The following is a 15,302-nucleotide window of genomic DNA, read 5'->3' on the forward strand; positions in this document are numbered from 1 at the left end:
ACTTAATTTTAAAATGTTGCAAGTTGTAATTTTTCTTCTTTGTACTATTGCTATGAATTCAAACTTTTTTGTCTAATGATTGCAGTGAGATTTGGCTGTGCAAAAATAGTTCATAGTTGAGGGGGGAAAAAAATAAAAGAAAAAGGGGGGAAAAAAATCCACATTGTTCTGTAGATGTTTGCAAGCATTTCAAAATTTGAAAATCAAAAAAATGTACATTAGTGTCACTTAGTGATAGTAGTAGTAGTTACATTACAATGAAAGCTAAGATTGCATTCATGCCCAGAACCATCCAGCAATGCATTGCAGCGCAGTGAATATCTGTGGAGTTTTTGTCTGATGCAGTTATGAGAGAAAGGGATGCGGCGAGCCGGTTTGTGCATACCGCAGGGAGCTCCTATATGCAACATTGCTGCCTCAGTTCTCCCTATTCAAATAAAAAGCTTGACACTGGCCAAACATCACCTGACAGTCCCTGCGGTAAAGTACACGGGATGTCTAAAAAGGCCAGTGGCACTGACGGAGGTGTGTGTAAGCTCCCTGTTGTTGGTTATTCAGACACACTCAGGACAAATAAAGCTTTTAAAAAAATCTATTTTCATACAGGAGCGGTGAATGACACAAAATATGCCAATATTCCGACTTGACTATCTGCTGCTAAACATCTGTGTTTGTCAGTGTTTGGGGGCAAATGTTAGCTTTGAATGAGGAATGAGTGTACACACACAGATACTCACTCGACTGCCACTCACTCTTTGCTTTTCATGTGTCGAGGGGAAAGCCGGGGACACTGGCCTTTGCTTTTTCCACTGTTGTTTCCCCCCCTGTTTTATAGTTAAAAGATAAAAACCTTTTAAAAAGTGAATTGGTTTGTTTAGTGAAGCTTCTTCAGAACTCAGACAGATTTTGAACAACAATGCCTGAGTGGGAGGGGAGAGGAGAGAAAGGAGGGGTAGGGAGTATGTGTCACTGCCTCTTTGTGGTGTGTTGGGTGCACAATTAGCACAATGGGACTGATGGTATCTTTGTGTATCATGGGTGAAGGACAGGAGTTGGGCGGACTTGTACCACATATCGGGCCAATATAACTGTAACTGCATTATGAATCTACCGCTGTAACTGGATATATGACTGAAAAATAAAGTACGTGGAACAATCTGTATCAAAAAAAGGTCCCTTTTTTGTCATCAGTATCATCCAATAAAATCAATGCATATGTGTCACTTCAGAATAAGCAGCAAATATTGATTACTCAGGATTCAATTCACATTGAGTGGTAGTATAACAATCAATCGATTTTATTAGCACATTGTCAGAGGAGGACAGGCCTGGGTAAGGTGTGTGGGGGTCAGCGGGAGCTGGTGTTGAATTGATAAAAGTAGTCCTTGGTGGGTTTGTTGGTGTATAGCTTCTTGTTCAGGTACTCCTGACTGGGGCAGACACAAATAAACACACAGTGAGTAACTGTGAATACATATGTAAATCTGAGTTCTACATTAGAGTACACCCGAAATACATTTGCTGACCACGTGTGTGTGTGTGTGTGTGTGTGTGTGTGTGTGTGTGTGTGTGTGTGTGTGTGTTCAGTGCTTACTGTGTCTGCTGCTCGCTGGCCAGCTGCATGTTGTAATGGTCTGCCTGAAGCCTCTTCTCTCTCCTCAGCTCTGCTGCTCTCCTCTCCTCCTCCTCTGCTTGTCTCGACAGCTTCAGGAGCTGGCATTCCCAAGCTGCATCCTGAATCTTCTCAGCATCACTACGTCTCTAAAGAAATGGCATGAAATAAGGGTCTAAATGCTGAACCTGAGTGGAACTGTATTCTTATGAAGGAGTAGTTGCCGACCTGACCAAAAGGTTGCAGGACAAATCGGAAGGGCTCCGAGATGGTTAATAGGATAAGAAAGCAGAGAAACTGCAACATGTGCATAAATCTCTGCTACACAAAATTATTTTTTCTCAGACTTTCTCTAGATTTGTTTTGAAGCACTGGATCATTTTAGCGCTTCAGGCCTCTAAAAGGTTGTTGTTGTTTTTTTAAACAATCTGAGAAGGAATAATACCCCTTTGGTCACAAACTTTAGACATGAGCAACACGTGAAGAGAGGTGCATGTAAGTACTCAGGACACGTAGAGATGGACGACGAATTAAAGGAATCTAAATAGATTAGTGGAGAAACACAGGAAATATCCTTTGAAAGAATGAAGTTCATCCCTCCGCTAGAGTTAAAGAGACGTCAGTTTTTCTGGAGGTTCAACACCTTACTAATACATTTAATGTTAGTTTTTCATTTAATTTGCCACAAATCTGTAGTTTAATTTTAAGGGGTTGCAAGTCAAAGTCAAGTCAAAAGGTTGGGAACCACAGATTTCAACAAATTTGGCTTAGAGACTTGGCCATGAATCGCTCATGGTGCCCTGTGTATACGGGTTTTAGTACCTGGCTCTCAAGACGCTGTTCTTCTCTCTCCCTGTGGATGGCGCTCAGCTGCTCAGGTCTCATCCCCTTCCACTTGTCTATCAGAATCCGGGGTGGCCTCCCTCCTCCCACCTGTCTCTCCGCTGCCTCTGCACGCTCTGTCATCATGTCGGATGTCAGAGTGTACCGAATCTCTGCGAGGTTCTCCCTTTCCTCTCTCCTGCGCTGCTCCTTCAGTTTCTCTGCCCGCTCTGTAGCCTGTGGGGAACAGGACGTGGTGAGGCCTTACCACTGATCTGGGGATAGTTGATTGATCATTCCCTTGATGATTAGCTTTAGGAAACCCAACCTCTAATATGAGTCAAGAGTCAGCCATATGGTGAATGTCCTCCTGAGAGATCCACTCAGTCAGTTGTATTTGCTTGTGCATCGTGCATGTGAGTGGTTATTAGAGAAACCACATAATTGTCAGGAAAATACCATGACCTGAAGGATTTATAATGATGCCTCCCAACGGAGGATTCAGCCGAGTGCATTCAGGCAAATGAGGGGGGTAGCTAAATGGGGGCTTTTAAAAACAGACAGGGCCCACGCATACATCAAAGCAGTTTAACCATCCATGTTGCTTGGTACCAACTAATGTGATGGCCGCCTTCCTGCAGCAAGTGTGTGCACGCATCACTTAACACTTTCAATTAGCAATTTTAATTTCAAAATCCCACCTGAGAACAGCATGTCAGAGCTCAAAGCCCCACCAGATTCTGCTTTGAGCATCAACATCAGCGGGTGGTGTGTGTGTGTGTGTGTGTGTGTGTGTGTATGTGTGTGTCAACCTGTGCATGCACATGCATGTACTGTACCAGAGCCTGATTGTAGTTGTCGAGTGCGATGCGGGCGGCTTTCTTACAGTCCTCCTCTAGTGCATGTAGCTGAACCCCCTTCAGGTCCTGATGCACCAGGTCTTTGCTCACAAGCATCTCTGTGAAACACACGAGCTGGAAATCACCGACTGTGTGTTTTCACACCTGCATTAGCCATTACGCATTGTACAAAGCTCTTCGACGACACTCACACATACAGAATGGCTCTCTGGTATGAGCATCCATCAATGCCACCTGGCAGTAAGGGCTGTGCGTAGGAGTGTGTGATTGTTTGTGCAGGAAAGCATGAAGCATGTGTGTGATTTACAGAGGCTTTAGCGTACAGCATGTTCGCTCATCAGTGATTACAGTGTGTGTGTGTGCTTGTGTTTGTCTCTTTTCACCTCTGTGCTTGTCTCCCATGTGCCTTCTCTTATTGTCTTCCTTCTGTGCTCGCAGATCTCTTTCTCTTGCCTTCATTTGTTCTCTCCTCTTTTGCTCCTCTCCAATACCCTCTCCCTGTAAATGAAACAAGGACACGGTTCTTAAGGGGTGGTGTGATTATTTATTTAACCATTTGCTGGATTTTGTTCCACTGGTCTTTGATGCGCACCAAGCACCTGCCTACCTGAAAGATTAGCATACTTGCAGGCCCCAGCTCACCCTCTGGAACGGTGATCCTGGATGCCCCCTTCAGGCCACACTTGAGATCAGCATCGCGAGAGTCCTCCACGCGCTGTTGAGTGGCCCAGTATTGGGTCAGGTCAGAGTGCAAAGCTGCTCGCTTCTCTCTTTCATCAATGTCTTGCTGCAGCAGGGCTTCATCATGATACTTTCTCAGCTTATCTGCAAAATAATGAAAATAAATACACCTGTGATCAATGCTCATTAGTGGTGAAAGGTGATTTCATGAATGGAGACGGCCTAAGACAATATTCTTATAGGGTATTCCTATTTAAGCCCCAGGATGAATAATGGTTTTGATTCAGCTAATTTAATTCTGATGCCCATAGCTTACCGAAAGCTTTGTCCCGTTGCATCTCCATGTTTTGCTGATGTTTTTTCTCCTGGACCTGTTGGTTGAGAGCATCAAGGTCGAGGCCCATCACACGGAGCCGGGTGTTGAAGATCCGGGCCTTGCGTGCCGTCTCTGCAGACCTTCGCCTCTCCATAGCTGTTTCTGTGGACTGGTCTACGGGCAAATCCACTTTGTACATTTTCTCAGTTTCTAATGAAGCCTGGGGCACCTCAGTGAGTGAAGCTGTTTCGCTGTCGAATCCTGTTGTGTTTGGATGCCCTCGGTAACCATGGTAACATCTCAATTTGCCGCTGCGCGCTTTGTGTTTTATTTGACTTAAATCTCCACAGTGAGTTGTTTACCTGTACAAACCATTACGGCTTTCTTAAATTAACATAATTTATTGTGTAACTTACATCCTTTGACGGTAGTGGTGGCATTGGGCCACAACCAAGGGGTCGTAGCTACAAACTCCATTTGATCTCGCGATAAACTATGAGGTTTCGTGTCTCGCGCGCTCGAAGGTCTTCCTGTTGGATTGTAAAATGGCGCATTGTTGTCACAACTGCATCGCGTCTGTCTGATGAAGATTATGAAGCTATTTAGATTATTAAACTAAATATGTATTTCATAATGTGACTCATGCATAGGCCAGCAATAGATTGAACAGAGCGGTTCATTCATTTGCGTGCATGCTTCGTTTTTGAGATAGCTTGTCCGGTAAACATTGCTTGTTAGCATTAGCTAGCTAACATTTTACTAGCTAATATTCATTGCAGTTTTTTTCAGAACAGCGGCACAAATATAACGAAGATGGGCTATTTAAAACTGATAGAGATCGAAAATTTCAAGTCGTATAAAGGAAGACAAATCATTGGACCTTTTCATAAATTTACTGCAATCATCGGACCCAATGGATCTGGTATGTTATGATTGCCAATATTATCGCGGCTAATGCAAAGTGCTTGCTAGCATTGGCTAACGGTAAACAGTGCTGTAATGCCCCGCTGTCCTTGCATATCACAACTTGAAGTTTGTGCATAGAATTTATGTCTGCATAGCGTTTAATTTGCTGGACATCAGTTTAACAATCTATCGGACTAACTATCCTACCATTTAACGTTACCATTCTGCACGCGGTTGTTTATTTGAATGTTGTTTGTGTTATGATTTGTGACTATCAACTTGTACAATGTTGTATGTTTGCATATCAATTCATTTGTTGTGTACATCAAACTTTATATTATTGTCTGTGTAAACGATTATTATTATCACATTTTCTCTTGCAAAATGATTTATCACAGATAGATTGTGTTCAATGTGCTTTACATAGGAGGAGGACAAAATCTTGAAAAGTCTCTCATTACCCATCCAATGCAACGTCACACTAACTTAAACAGACACTAACTCTGGCAATCGGTAAACTGCACATTATAAAGGTCATGAAGACACACTTAGATTGTACACTGTACCTAATAAACTGGTAACTCGTATTTGTGTAATGTGCTTTGATATTAGATTTGTGTAGACTGTTAAAAATCTGAATGTTGTCATTGTAGGAAAGTCCAATCTTATGGATGCCATCAGCTTCGTGTTGGCAGAGAAGACCAGTAACCTGCGTGTGAAGACTCTGAAGGATCTAATCCATGGAGCACCCGTTGGGAAGCCAGCTGCCAACAGAGCCTTTGTCAGCATGGTGTACCAGGAGGATAACGGAGAGGACCGCTCCTTCACAAGGGTCATCATTGGTATGAACTGCCATTGACAGTCATGTTGTCTAATAACTTGATTTTGTCACTTGTACCAGAAATTAAAAGACATGAATGTTGCTCTTCTTTCTGACGTTTTGTCCCCTTTAATGTGCATGTTGTGTGTGTATCAGGTTCCTCCTCTGAGTACCGCATAAACAGCAAGGTGGTGAGCTTGCCTGAATACAGTGAAGAGCTGGAAAAACTTGGTATTCTGATCAAGGCTAGGAACTTCTTGGTCTTCCAGGTGAGACTGAAAGACTAAAAATCTATAAGAGAATTTATTCATTGGTGCTCTTTCATAATGCTTCTGTACTAAGCCACAGGCTATCAGACAATTGTGCTTTGCAGTGATCTCAGTACAGCTAAGAAGTGTTGTTCATCATTATTTGAAAGATGAATATTGCGCAAATGTAATAAAGTATTTATTTTTAATTGAAAATATTGACTTATTGATAATTAAAGGTAATTCTTATGACAAACAGCCCTGGAACCAGGCTAGCTTTGTTTTCTTTTATTCCAGTACTCTTTGTGGTGTGGTTAATGTAGCCATGCATGTGCCTTCACTGGGTAATGTGACTCTGCCAATTACAGCAGAGTCCAAAATACAATTCTTCTGGTGTTAAATTCATATCTGGTAACATGGTGTTGGCAGTTGCTCTTGTGAACGGTTTTATTCTCTTCTTATTTCCCTCCAGGGAGCTGTGGAGTCTATTGCCATGAAAAACCCCAAGGAGCGTACAGCTCTGTTTGAAGAAATCTCACGTTCTGGAGAGCTGGCCCAGGAGTACGACCGCAGGAAGAAGGAGATGGTGAAAGCAGAGGAGGACACACAGTTCAATTACCATCGCAAGAAAAACATTGCTGCTGAGCGCAAAGAAGCTAAGCAAGAGAAAGAGGAGGTATGTACTTTGTGTTCAGTCTAAATACAGTATCTTATATAAATATATAAATATCTTGACCTGCAATAAGGGTTAGTTGTTAAGATATGCTTCGGATTAGTTTTGTAATTTGATTGTTGATTTGCTGCATATGTTGTGTTATCTGTCTTATTTGTCTGTAGCCCACTGAAATCTTGTCATGTGTAATAGCAAGTATCAAGAAAAGGAGATTTAGATGTTTTCCTGGTTAATTAAAGGCCATTATTATACACATAGAACACATATAATTTAATTCATCGCGCTGTCTGTCTCTCTCTCCTCTCTTCATTCCACCAGGCTGAGCGTTACCAGCGTCTGAAAGACGAAGTGGCCAGGGCTAGTGTTCAGTTGCAGCTCTTCAAGCTGTACCACAACGAGACTGAGATTGAGAAGCTGAACAAAGAGCTTGGCCAGCGGAACAAGGAGATTGATAAGGACCGTAAAAAGATGGACCATGTAGAGGAGGAGCTGAAGGACAAGAAGAAGGAGCTGGGCAGGTTGATGAGGGAGCAGCAGACCATTGAGAAGGAAATAAAGTAAGTGACAATGACATGATGGCCTTCTTACAGCTCGCTTGATGTACTTTTCAGGTGAACTACTGTATAACTCATGTAATTTAAAACCTAGGGCTTTGTTAATCACTTGACTCTGCCCACAGAGAGAAAGACTCTGAGTTGAACCAAAAGAGGCCACAGTACATCAAGGCCAAAGAGAACACCTCACACAAGATCAAGAAGCTCGAGGCAGCGCGCAAATCATTGCAAAATGCCCAGAAGACGTACAAGAAACGCAAGGCGGACATGGATGAGCTGGATAAAGAGATGAAGGCGGTGGAGTTGGCCAAGCAAGAGTTTGAGGAACGCATGGAGGAGGAGGCGCAGAGCCAGGGCCAGGACCTCACCCTGGAGGAAAACCAGGTCTGATATCTTAGATAATTGTACTCATCTTTTGAAAAAGTTTTACAAAAAATTTTTACAGGAATTATTTAGTTGATAAAACTGAAATGCTGTCACAAAAGAACAAAAAAAAACATGTAAATTTACCTTCAAACATATGTAAGTGTATTCCTGTAATTCATCAGGGAGTCATGTATACTGTACTGATTGCAGTAAAAACAGCTGACTAACATACTAATGTATGTCCTCACTGACTGTACTGCTCAATACAACTATTTATTTGCATTGCCAGTCTTGGATTCTCAGAATCCATTTAGAGCTTTTGACATTAAGGTGGTATAATTGGAAAGCTAGCTCATGCAAAACAGGTTTTGGTTTGTGTGAATTGCATTTCAAATTTTTGTTATGGTGTCATGACATCAGATTGATCTTAAATTATAGATGACTTTGCATGACCCACTGTTTCTCCCCCCTCCAGGTCAAGCAGTACCATCGTCTGAAAGAGGAGGCCAGTAAACGTGCTGCCACCCTGGCACAGGAGCTGGAGAAGTTCAACCGCGACCAGAAGGCCGATCAGGACCGCCTGGACTTGGAGGAGAGGAAGAAAGTGGAGACAGAGGTAAAAAAAGATGACGATGGCAGGTTAGCATGTGCCAGAATAAATTGATTTGAATGCAACTATATATTTTGTTGTTTCTCTCCAGGCCAAAATCAAACAGAAGATCCGTGAAATTGAGGAAAACCAGAAACGTATTGAGAAATTAGAGGATTACATTTCCACCAGCAGGTATGCTGCTCTCATTTCTTTTGTATTGTTTGATTTATGTTCAGTTTATTGATTTCTTAGGTGTCTTCATTATATTCCGTCATTCACACTCTTTTGTCCCGTTACCCCTCAGGCAGTCACTCGACGAGCAGAAGCGCATGGAGGAGGAGCTGACAGAGGAGGTGGAGATGGCCAAGAGGAGAATTGATGAGATCAACATGGAGCTTAACCAGGTGCTCAATACGCACACAGGGAAAGAAAAGCGAATGACTTCAAATGGTGTCATCTTAGCTGCCTGTGAATGATTTCAGTGTGCTGTAGTTTTTGGAGGTTCCGTTCTCTTGAAGTTCAGGTTTGCACGTTACCTTGTCACAGCACTTCAAGCTGCATCTATAGCTAACCTGTGCCCTGGAAGTGAGTAGGAGAAAATTACATTTCTCCATGTGAATCAGTAGATGTTTCTCACATCAGACAATTTCACATATCAGGGAAAAGCACGTGTGACCAATAAAATGAATGATGCCTGGGTGTGCCAGTAATCCATGCCAGTAGGCCAGCATGCACAATACCAGGGCCTGGCACTGGCACTCTAACAACTATTGTTAATGTTATTAGTTACACCTGTGTTTTACAGGGGTAAATTTCAGCTGTGAAAAAGTCTATAACGAATTCCGTTATTATTGGCTTTTGCTGTAGGTAATGGAGCAGCTGGGAGACGCCAGAATCGACAGGCAGGAAAACAGTCGCCAGCAGCGCAAGGCTGAGATCATGGAGAGTATCAAAAGACTGTACCCTGGCTCTGTGGTAAGGCAACTGTGATAGTATTCAGTACAGTATTACATAATTTTGGTTAGTGAAAGTGTTGAATAAACTAAAAATATGCTGCTTTCTCTCTCTCTTCAGTATGGTCGTCTAATTGACCTGTGCCAGCCCACTCAGAAGAAGTATCAGATTGCTGTGACCAAAGTGTTGGGCAAGAACATGGACGCCATCATTGTCGACTCAGAGAAGACCGGCAGAGATTGTATCCAATACATCAAGGAGCAGAGAGGAGAGCCGGAGACCTTCCTTCCTCTCGATTACCTCGAGGTGAATACTAGAAAGTACAGATAATAGCTCAACCCGACAGTCTTTTGGAGCGGTTAGAATATACAGTATCAAAGTGGCAATATTGAATGAAAACATCACATTTTCATAAACCTGAGGAAGAGGAGGTTTATGTGAGAAGTGTTTAATCCCAGTGGAACTACTCTTGTCAAATAAAATAACCCCAGTAAGATTGAATTTGCCTTAAAGCATCTTTTATCACTCTGACACTGCTGATGAAAATCCACTTAAATTGTATTCATTAATTTCAGAGCTACTAATTAAATTACCCTCTAAGCTTTTACAGCCAGCCATCTTGGGTTATTAATTTCTTCCTCAATATCAGGCACTCACAAAACACAACTCAATGGGAATTTTAAATCGTTCTTTCAATAATTTCCCCATGTGCTTCTCTCTTGTCTTATCAAAGGTGAAACCAACAGATGAGAAACTGAGAGAGCTTCGAGGAGCCAAACTGGTGATCGATGTGATTCGCTATGAGCCTCCCCACATCAAGAAAGCCCTGCAGTATGCATGTGGCAACGCCTTGGTTTGCGAGAACGTAGAGGATGCACGAAGGATCGCTTTTGGGGGACCTTACAGACACAAGGTGTTTCATTTGGGTCACTAGCAGAGGTTTTACATGCAATGTCATTTATGTGTCGTGAAGATGGAAGGATTGGAAAGTTAACATGTTGGCCTGATGATTTCGTAGATGTGAATTTTGTCTCTTCTTCCACCCAACCTCCCCTTGTCTCCCTGTGTACAGACGGTAGCCCTGGACGGTACTCTGTTCCAGAAGTCTGGAGTCATCTCTGGAGGAGCCAGCGACCTGAAGGCCAAGGCCAGGCGCTGGGATGAGAAGGCAGTGGACAAGCTCAAGGAGAAGAAAGAAAAACTCACAGAAGAGCTCAAGGTAACGTAAATTATTAATACCTCCATCAAGGAGGGTGTGATTTTGGTCCTGTTTTTCTGTAACTATAACCTCAAAATATGAGTAGTTTTTTTGTCTATAGTCATTGACTGCAGTTTGATGGATGGTCAATTGAAGTAAATTCATACCATTTTCTACTTAATGTTTTTCTTTGTAGGAGCAAATGAAGGCCAAGAGGAAGGAGGCAGAGCTGCGTCAGGTGCAGTCTCAGGCCCACGGTCTGCAGATGAGACTCAAGTACTCCCAGAGTGATCTGGAACAGACAAAAACCCGCCACCTCTCCCTCAACATGCAGGTACAGCCTGCTTACAGCTCAGTGTTTTCCTTCTTCCTGTTTGTTATTGTTATATATATTATATATAACAATACAATATATTATATATATTGGCGTTAAAACTGGATTCATTTGTGTCATGCAGGAGAAGTCTAAACTAGAGAGTGAATTGGCGAACTTTGGCCCTCGCATCAACGACATCAAGAGGATCATCCAGTCCCGTGAGAGGGAGATCACTGACCTGCGAGACCGCATGAACCTGGTCAGACTGACACAAAGTGAGCTCCATTTAGAAGGCTGTCAATGAGCGTGTGCCATTGTAGTAACATACATTTTTTTGTTTTCCAGGTGGAGGATGAGGTGTTTGTTGAATTCTGTAAGGAGATTGGTGTGAGGAACATCCGAGAGTTTGAGGAGGAGAAGGTGAAGAGGCAGAATGAGATCGCAAAGAAGCGGTGAGTGTCGTGAAATGTCAGTTCAAGTATTCTTTCATTGTTAGTTAACCTGTCACAGGTTTCTAGTGTGGTCTAACCTGACATGCGTCATTTTGCTTCAGCCTTGAGTTTGAGACCCAGAAGACCCGTCTGGGTATCCAGGTAGACTATGAGAAGAATCAGCTGAAGGAGGACCAGGAGAAAGTCATGATGTGGGAGCAGACTGTCAAGAAGGACGAGGCTGAAATAGAGCGACTTAAAAAGGTAAAAAAAACAAAACAACAAACAAACAATATAATCCAGTTTGTCTTCAATTTTGACTTCAAGCCAATTCTCACTTGTTTGTCTTTTTAAAATCTTTCTTCCTGTAGGAGGAGCACAGACACATGAAGATCATTGATGAGACAATGGCCCAACTGCAGGACCTGAAGAACCAGCACCTCACCAAGAAGTCTGAAGTCAACGATAAGAACCACGAGATGGAGGAGATCCGCAAAAAACTGGGCGGTGCAAACAAGTCAGTCACACACACAAACTTTAATATTTCTTATGTCATATAAATGTAAAGATTACCTTTGAGTTGGTTTGCGCTACAAATGTTGTTTTTGTGTCTTTAAGGGAGTTGACTCAGCTCCAGAAGGAGGTGACGGCCATCGAGACCAAACTGGAGCAGAAGCGCAGCGACCGTCACAACTTGCTGCAAGCCTGCAAAATGCAGGATATCAGGTTGCCTCTTCGTTCTGGAACAATGGATGATATCAGCCAGGGAGAGGTACACACAGACACACTCATACAGGCTCTCACTTTTATACAATTGGGATTTAAACAGGAAATGGCATCCTTCTTTTTGTTTTGCAATTCCAGGGGAGCTCCCAGACAGATGAGTCCAGCAGTCAGAGGACGTCCAGCAGTGTTCTCGCTAAAGAGGCTCTCATAGAGATCGACTACAGCAACCTGTCTGAAGACCTTAAGGTAGCTAGTCCACTTGACACCAAAACCTTACCATGACCTCCTCCCCTCATTTTATTTAAATGTGACGTCAGATTTGATATAGCGCTTTTCTCTACACAGTTACAAAGTTCTTAACAATGTACGAAAGAGGGCAGTGAGAGGGAAAAGAGCCATTTGCAGCAAAGATATGACGAAGCGTCACTTATGAAAGTGCGCTTAAACCTATTTGACTTCCTACAGGATGCACTGTCGGAGGAAGAGATCAAGGCGGAGACAAACACACTGCAGCAGCGTCTGAATGAGCAGCAGAGTATCCTACAGAGGATCAGCGCACCCAACATGAAGGCCATGGAGAAGCTCGAGAGCGTCAGGGACAAGTTCCAAGAGACCAGTGACGGTGAGATGGCAGGATGGTGGAAGAGGCTGGGGATTAAATGAGAGAGAGAAAGGAAGTGATGCAGCACCTAGAGCTCTTAATGAAGTCATCTCTGTGTGATCTCATGGTTTCCTGTCTGTTGTTCCCTCAGAGTTTGAGGCTGCTCGTAAGAGAGCCAAGAAGGCCAAGCAAGCCTTTGAGCAGATCAAGAAGGAACGGTTTGACCGGTTCAATAACTGCTTTGAGTCCGTGGCCACCAACATTGACGAGATCTACAAGGCCCTCTCACGTAACAGCAGTGCCCAGGTATGCCTTCTTTTTTTTTTCTTTCTTTTTTTAAATTTTACAATGACCTACATGAATTCAATGCCACGGTACAATGGCAGATAACGCATAAGTCATAGATCGTGTTTGAAACAATGAGTGCGTCCCTCTTCTGTAGGCTTTCCTGGGCCCAGAAAACCCTGAGGAGCCATATCTGGATGGCATCAACTATAACTGTGTGGCTCCAGGGAAGAGGTTCAGACCCATGGACAACCTGTCTGGAGGAGAGAAGACTGTTGCTGCCCTGGCTCTGCTCTTTGCTATTCACAGGTGAAACAACGGAGGAGTACAGAGTCTTAATGCAAAAATGAGTCTTTGTACAAAAGTATTTATTTGCATTGATGGAATGTTGTTAACTTCTCTCCTGCTTGCCTCCAGCTACAAACCCGCCCCCTTCTTTGTCCTGGACGAGATTGACGCTGCTCTGGACAACACTAACATTGGCAAGGTCTGTTCAGAAATGATATTTGATCAGTGACTGGAGCTTTTTTATCAATTGGTGATGTGATAACAATTTTTTTATTAATGCTGCTCATCACATTAAATACAAACTTCTCTCTGTACCATCAAGGTGGCCAATTATATCAAAGACCAGTCGGTGCAGAACTTCCAGGCCATCGTCATTTCTCTGAAGGAGGAATTCTACACCAAGGCAGACTCGCTCATCGGTGTTTATCCAGAGGTGTGTTTGTCTTGTGCAAAATACTAAATAAAATGCAGCCATGAAGCTAGTTGGAAGTTGGAAAGTAAATAGTTCTGTCATTCTTTGAACCGTATGACTTTGAAAAGGGTATTAAAATTCATTCTGCATGTGGTATTAAAAAGTCCTAAAATATAATTTGGTAAATACGGCAGAAAAGTTGTATTATAGATTTGGAATTGCTCATCGTAATAACTCATATTTGGTACGTCTACTTTCAATTTTGGTATCATTAAAACATCCTGTCAGAATCCAGCAGAAACCTGCCAATAATAAAAGGGCGTCTTGAGCTGTTGTTTAGTAAATGCACACTGGACTCTGCTGTACATACGATAAAAGTATTAACAAATTATTTTTTCCTTCTCTTCCTCTCACAGCAAGGAGATTGTGTCATCAGCAAAGTGCTTACTTTTGACCTCTCTCAGTATCCTGATGCCAACCCAAATCCGAATGAATAGGACGAGCACTCCCAGCACTGGCATTTTGGCAAGTTGGACGTTTGTTTGCTCCTCTCTCTGAGTTGCTAACATATTCTGTAGTCACAGATCATGTATCCATTAGGTCCCACATGTTATTTCCTATTGTTTTTTATGTTTATGTTTTTTTTTTTGTTTATGCTAGAGTAGTGAATTAGTGAGGGTTTTATTTTAGTTGTGGGGGTTGTTCTTTGTAGATGGTGACAACCAGGATGTATGTACATTTATACAAACCAGCCCTTTCTCCATTTAGCCATGCAAGAGTGATTATAATAATCAGTGAAAATGAATTATAATCATGTGAAAGTGAGAGGGATTCAAACCTTTTTAACAGACTGTAGAATTTGTATCACATGGTAAAATGTGTGAAATTTACCTGAAACAAGTTTTTGTTCTCAGAGCTTTTATACTGTTCCCTCTTTTCATTGGTGTGCTTTAAAGCCTTTGCCTGTCCTCTGTTGTGTGTACTGAAAGATGTATTTGCATTTTCATGTGCTACCTTTTTTTAAAAGCGTAATCAGGAGACTGTTGTTACAGTATGGTGGATACATTCCCGTGTGTGATAGCTAAATAAAACCCCTAGTTAGCTGCAACTGGCGGCACTGTAATGAGATCATGGAGCTTTTGTCAAAACTGTCGCCAGAACATTATTTCAAGGGAAATGTGCTGAGGTTGTACGGCTGTATGAATAACGACAGCCTCTTTATATTCCTTGAGTGATATTCTGAATCAGCTTTAGACGAATGGGGAAACTCAACGTGAGACTATTCTGTCAGGTCTGTTTTATTGATTGCTTTGCTTCAATAAATAAAATTTGAATAATTTAAGCTCCTTTATTTTGTTTACTTTGTAACGCAAGCATGCGACTCCTACAGTTTCCTGATTTCAGGTGCTGCTTTTGTCAGCTTTGTTCATCCTTTTTCTTATTTAGTTCTTACCTACAATGCAGCATACATGTCGTTGCATTAGTTACCATTCCATAAGGACAAGTCTGTGCTTTGCTCGGCAAGACTATTTATAGAGGCTTTCAGTTTTCACACTGTAACTCCTGGGGCAGGGTGGTGAGACACTCTCATTTCAAGCCATTTTTAGCTTTAGTTTTGATTATTATTGAGTGGAATAACTC

General features: G+C 42.4%; 2 protein-coding genes across 2 annotated transcripts; one reads left to right on the top strand and one right to left on the bottom strand.

Annotated features, from left to right (window-relative positions):
* Nucleotides 1-1,348: 1,348 nt before the first annotated feature.
* On the bottom strand, nt 1,349-4,490 carry ribc1 (RIB43A domain with coiled-coils 1). The gene is made up of 7 exons (XM_070911175.1): nt 4,292-4,490; nt 3,902-4,119; nt 3,678-3,792; nt 3,274-3,392; nt 2,435-2,671; nt 1,595-1,761; nt 1,349-1,430 (listed from the first exon to the last, which is right to left on the bottom strand). Exons 1-7 carry the CDS (start codon nt 4,488-4,490, stop codon nt 1,349-1,351), a joined length of 1,137 nt encoding a protein of 378 aa, XP_070767276.1.
* A 524-nt stretch (nt 4,491-5,014) lies between these two features.
* On the top strand, nt 5,015-15,003 carry smc1a (structural maintenance of chromosomes 1A). Its single transcript, XM_070910220.1, has 26 exons — nt 5,015-5,213; nt 5,851-6,039; nt 6,174-6,286; nt 6,738-6,941; nt 7,257-7,495; nt 7,618-7,876; nt 8,334-8,474; nt 8,560-8,642; nt 8,755-8,854; nt 9,318-9,425; nt 9,525-9,710; nt 10,138-10,317; nt 10,477-10,623; nt 10,799-10,936; nt 11,061-11,177; nt 11,264-11,370; nt 11,472-11,613; nt 11,721-11,866; nt 11,968-12,121; nt 12,214-12,321; nt 12,541-12,697; nt 12,828-12,982; nt 13,119-13,270; nt 13,379-13,448; nt 13,572-13,682; nt 14,078-15,003. The coding sequence occupies exons 1-26, from the start codon at nt 5,105-5,107 to the stop codon at nt 14,156-14,158; spliced, it is 3,696 nt and encodes a 1,231-aa protein (XP_070766321.1). The 5' UTR covers nt 5,015-5,104; the 3' UTR covers nt 14,159-15,003.
* The last annotated feature ends 299 nt before the right edge of the window (nt 15,004-15,302 follow it).

Source organism: Enoplosus armatus, chromosome 8 (genome assembly GCF_043641665.1).
Source record: "Enoplosus armatus isolate fEnoArm2 chromosome 8, fEnoArm2.hap1, whole genome shotgun sequence".
Lineage (NCBI taxonomy): Eukaryota > Metazoa > Chordata > Actinopteri > Centrarchiformes > Enoplosidae > Enoplosus > Enoplosus armatus.

Coding starts and splice junctions, on each gene's coding strand:
- ribc1 (XM_070911175.1), bottom strand. CDS start 4,490: ATGTACAAAGTGGATTTGCCCGTAGACCAGTCCACAGAAACAGCTATG. Junction 4,120..4,291: donor GCAACGGGACAAAGCTTTCG/GTAAGCTATGGG, acceptor ATTATTTTGCAG/ATAAGCTGAGAAAGTATCAT. Junction 3,393..3,677: donor CATGGGAGACAAGCACAGAG/GTGAAAAGAGAC, acceptor TGTGTTTCACAG/AGATGCTTGTGAGCAAAGAC.
- smc1a (XM_070910220.1), top strand. CDS start 5,105: ATGGGCTATTTAAAACTGATAGAGATCGAAAATTTCAAGTCGTATAAA. Junction 7,496..7,617: donor ACCATTGAGAAGGAAATAAA/GTAAGTGACAAT, acceptor CTCTGCCCACAG/AGAGAAAGACTCTGAGTTGA. Junction 13,683..14,077: donor TCATCGGTGTTTATCCAGAG/GTGTGTTTGTCT, acceptor TTCCTCTCACAG/CAAGGAGATTGTGTCATCAG.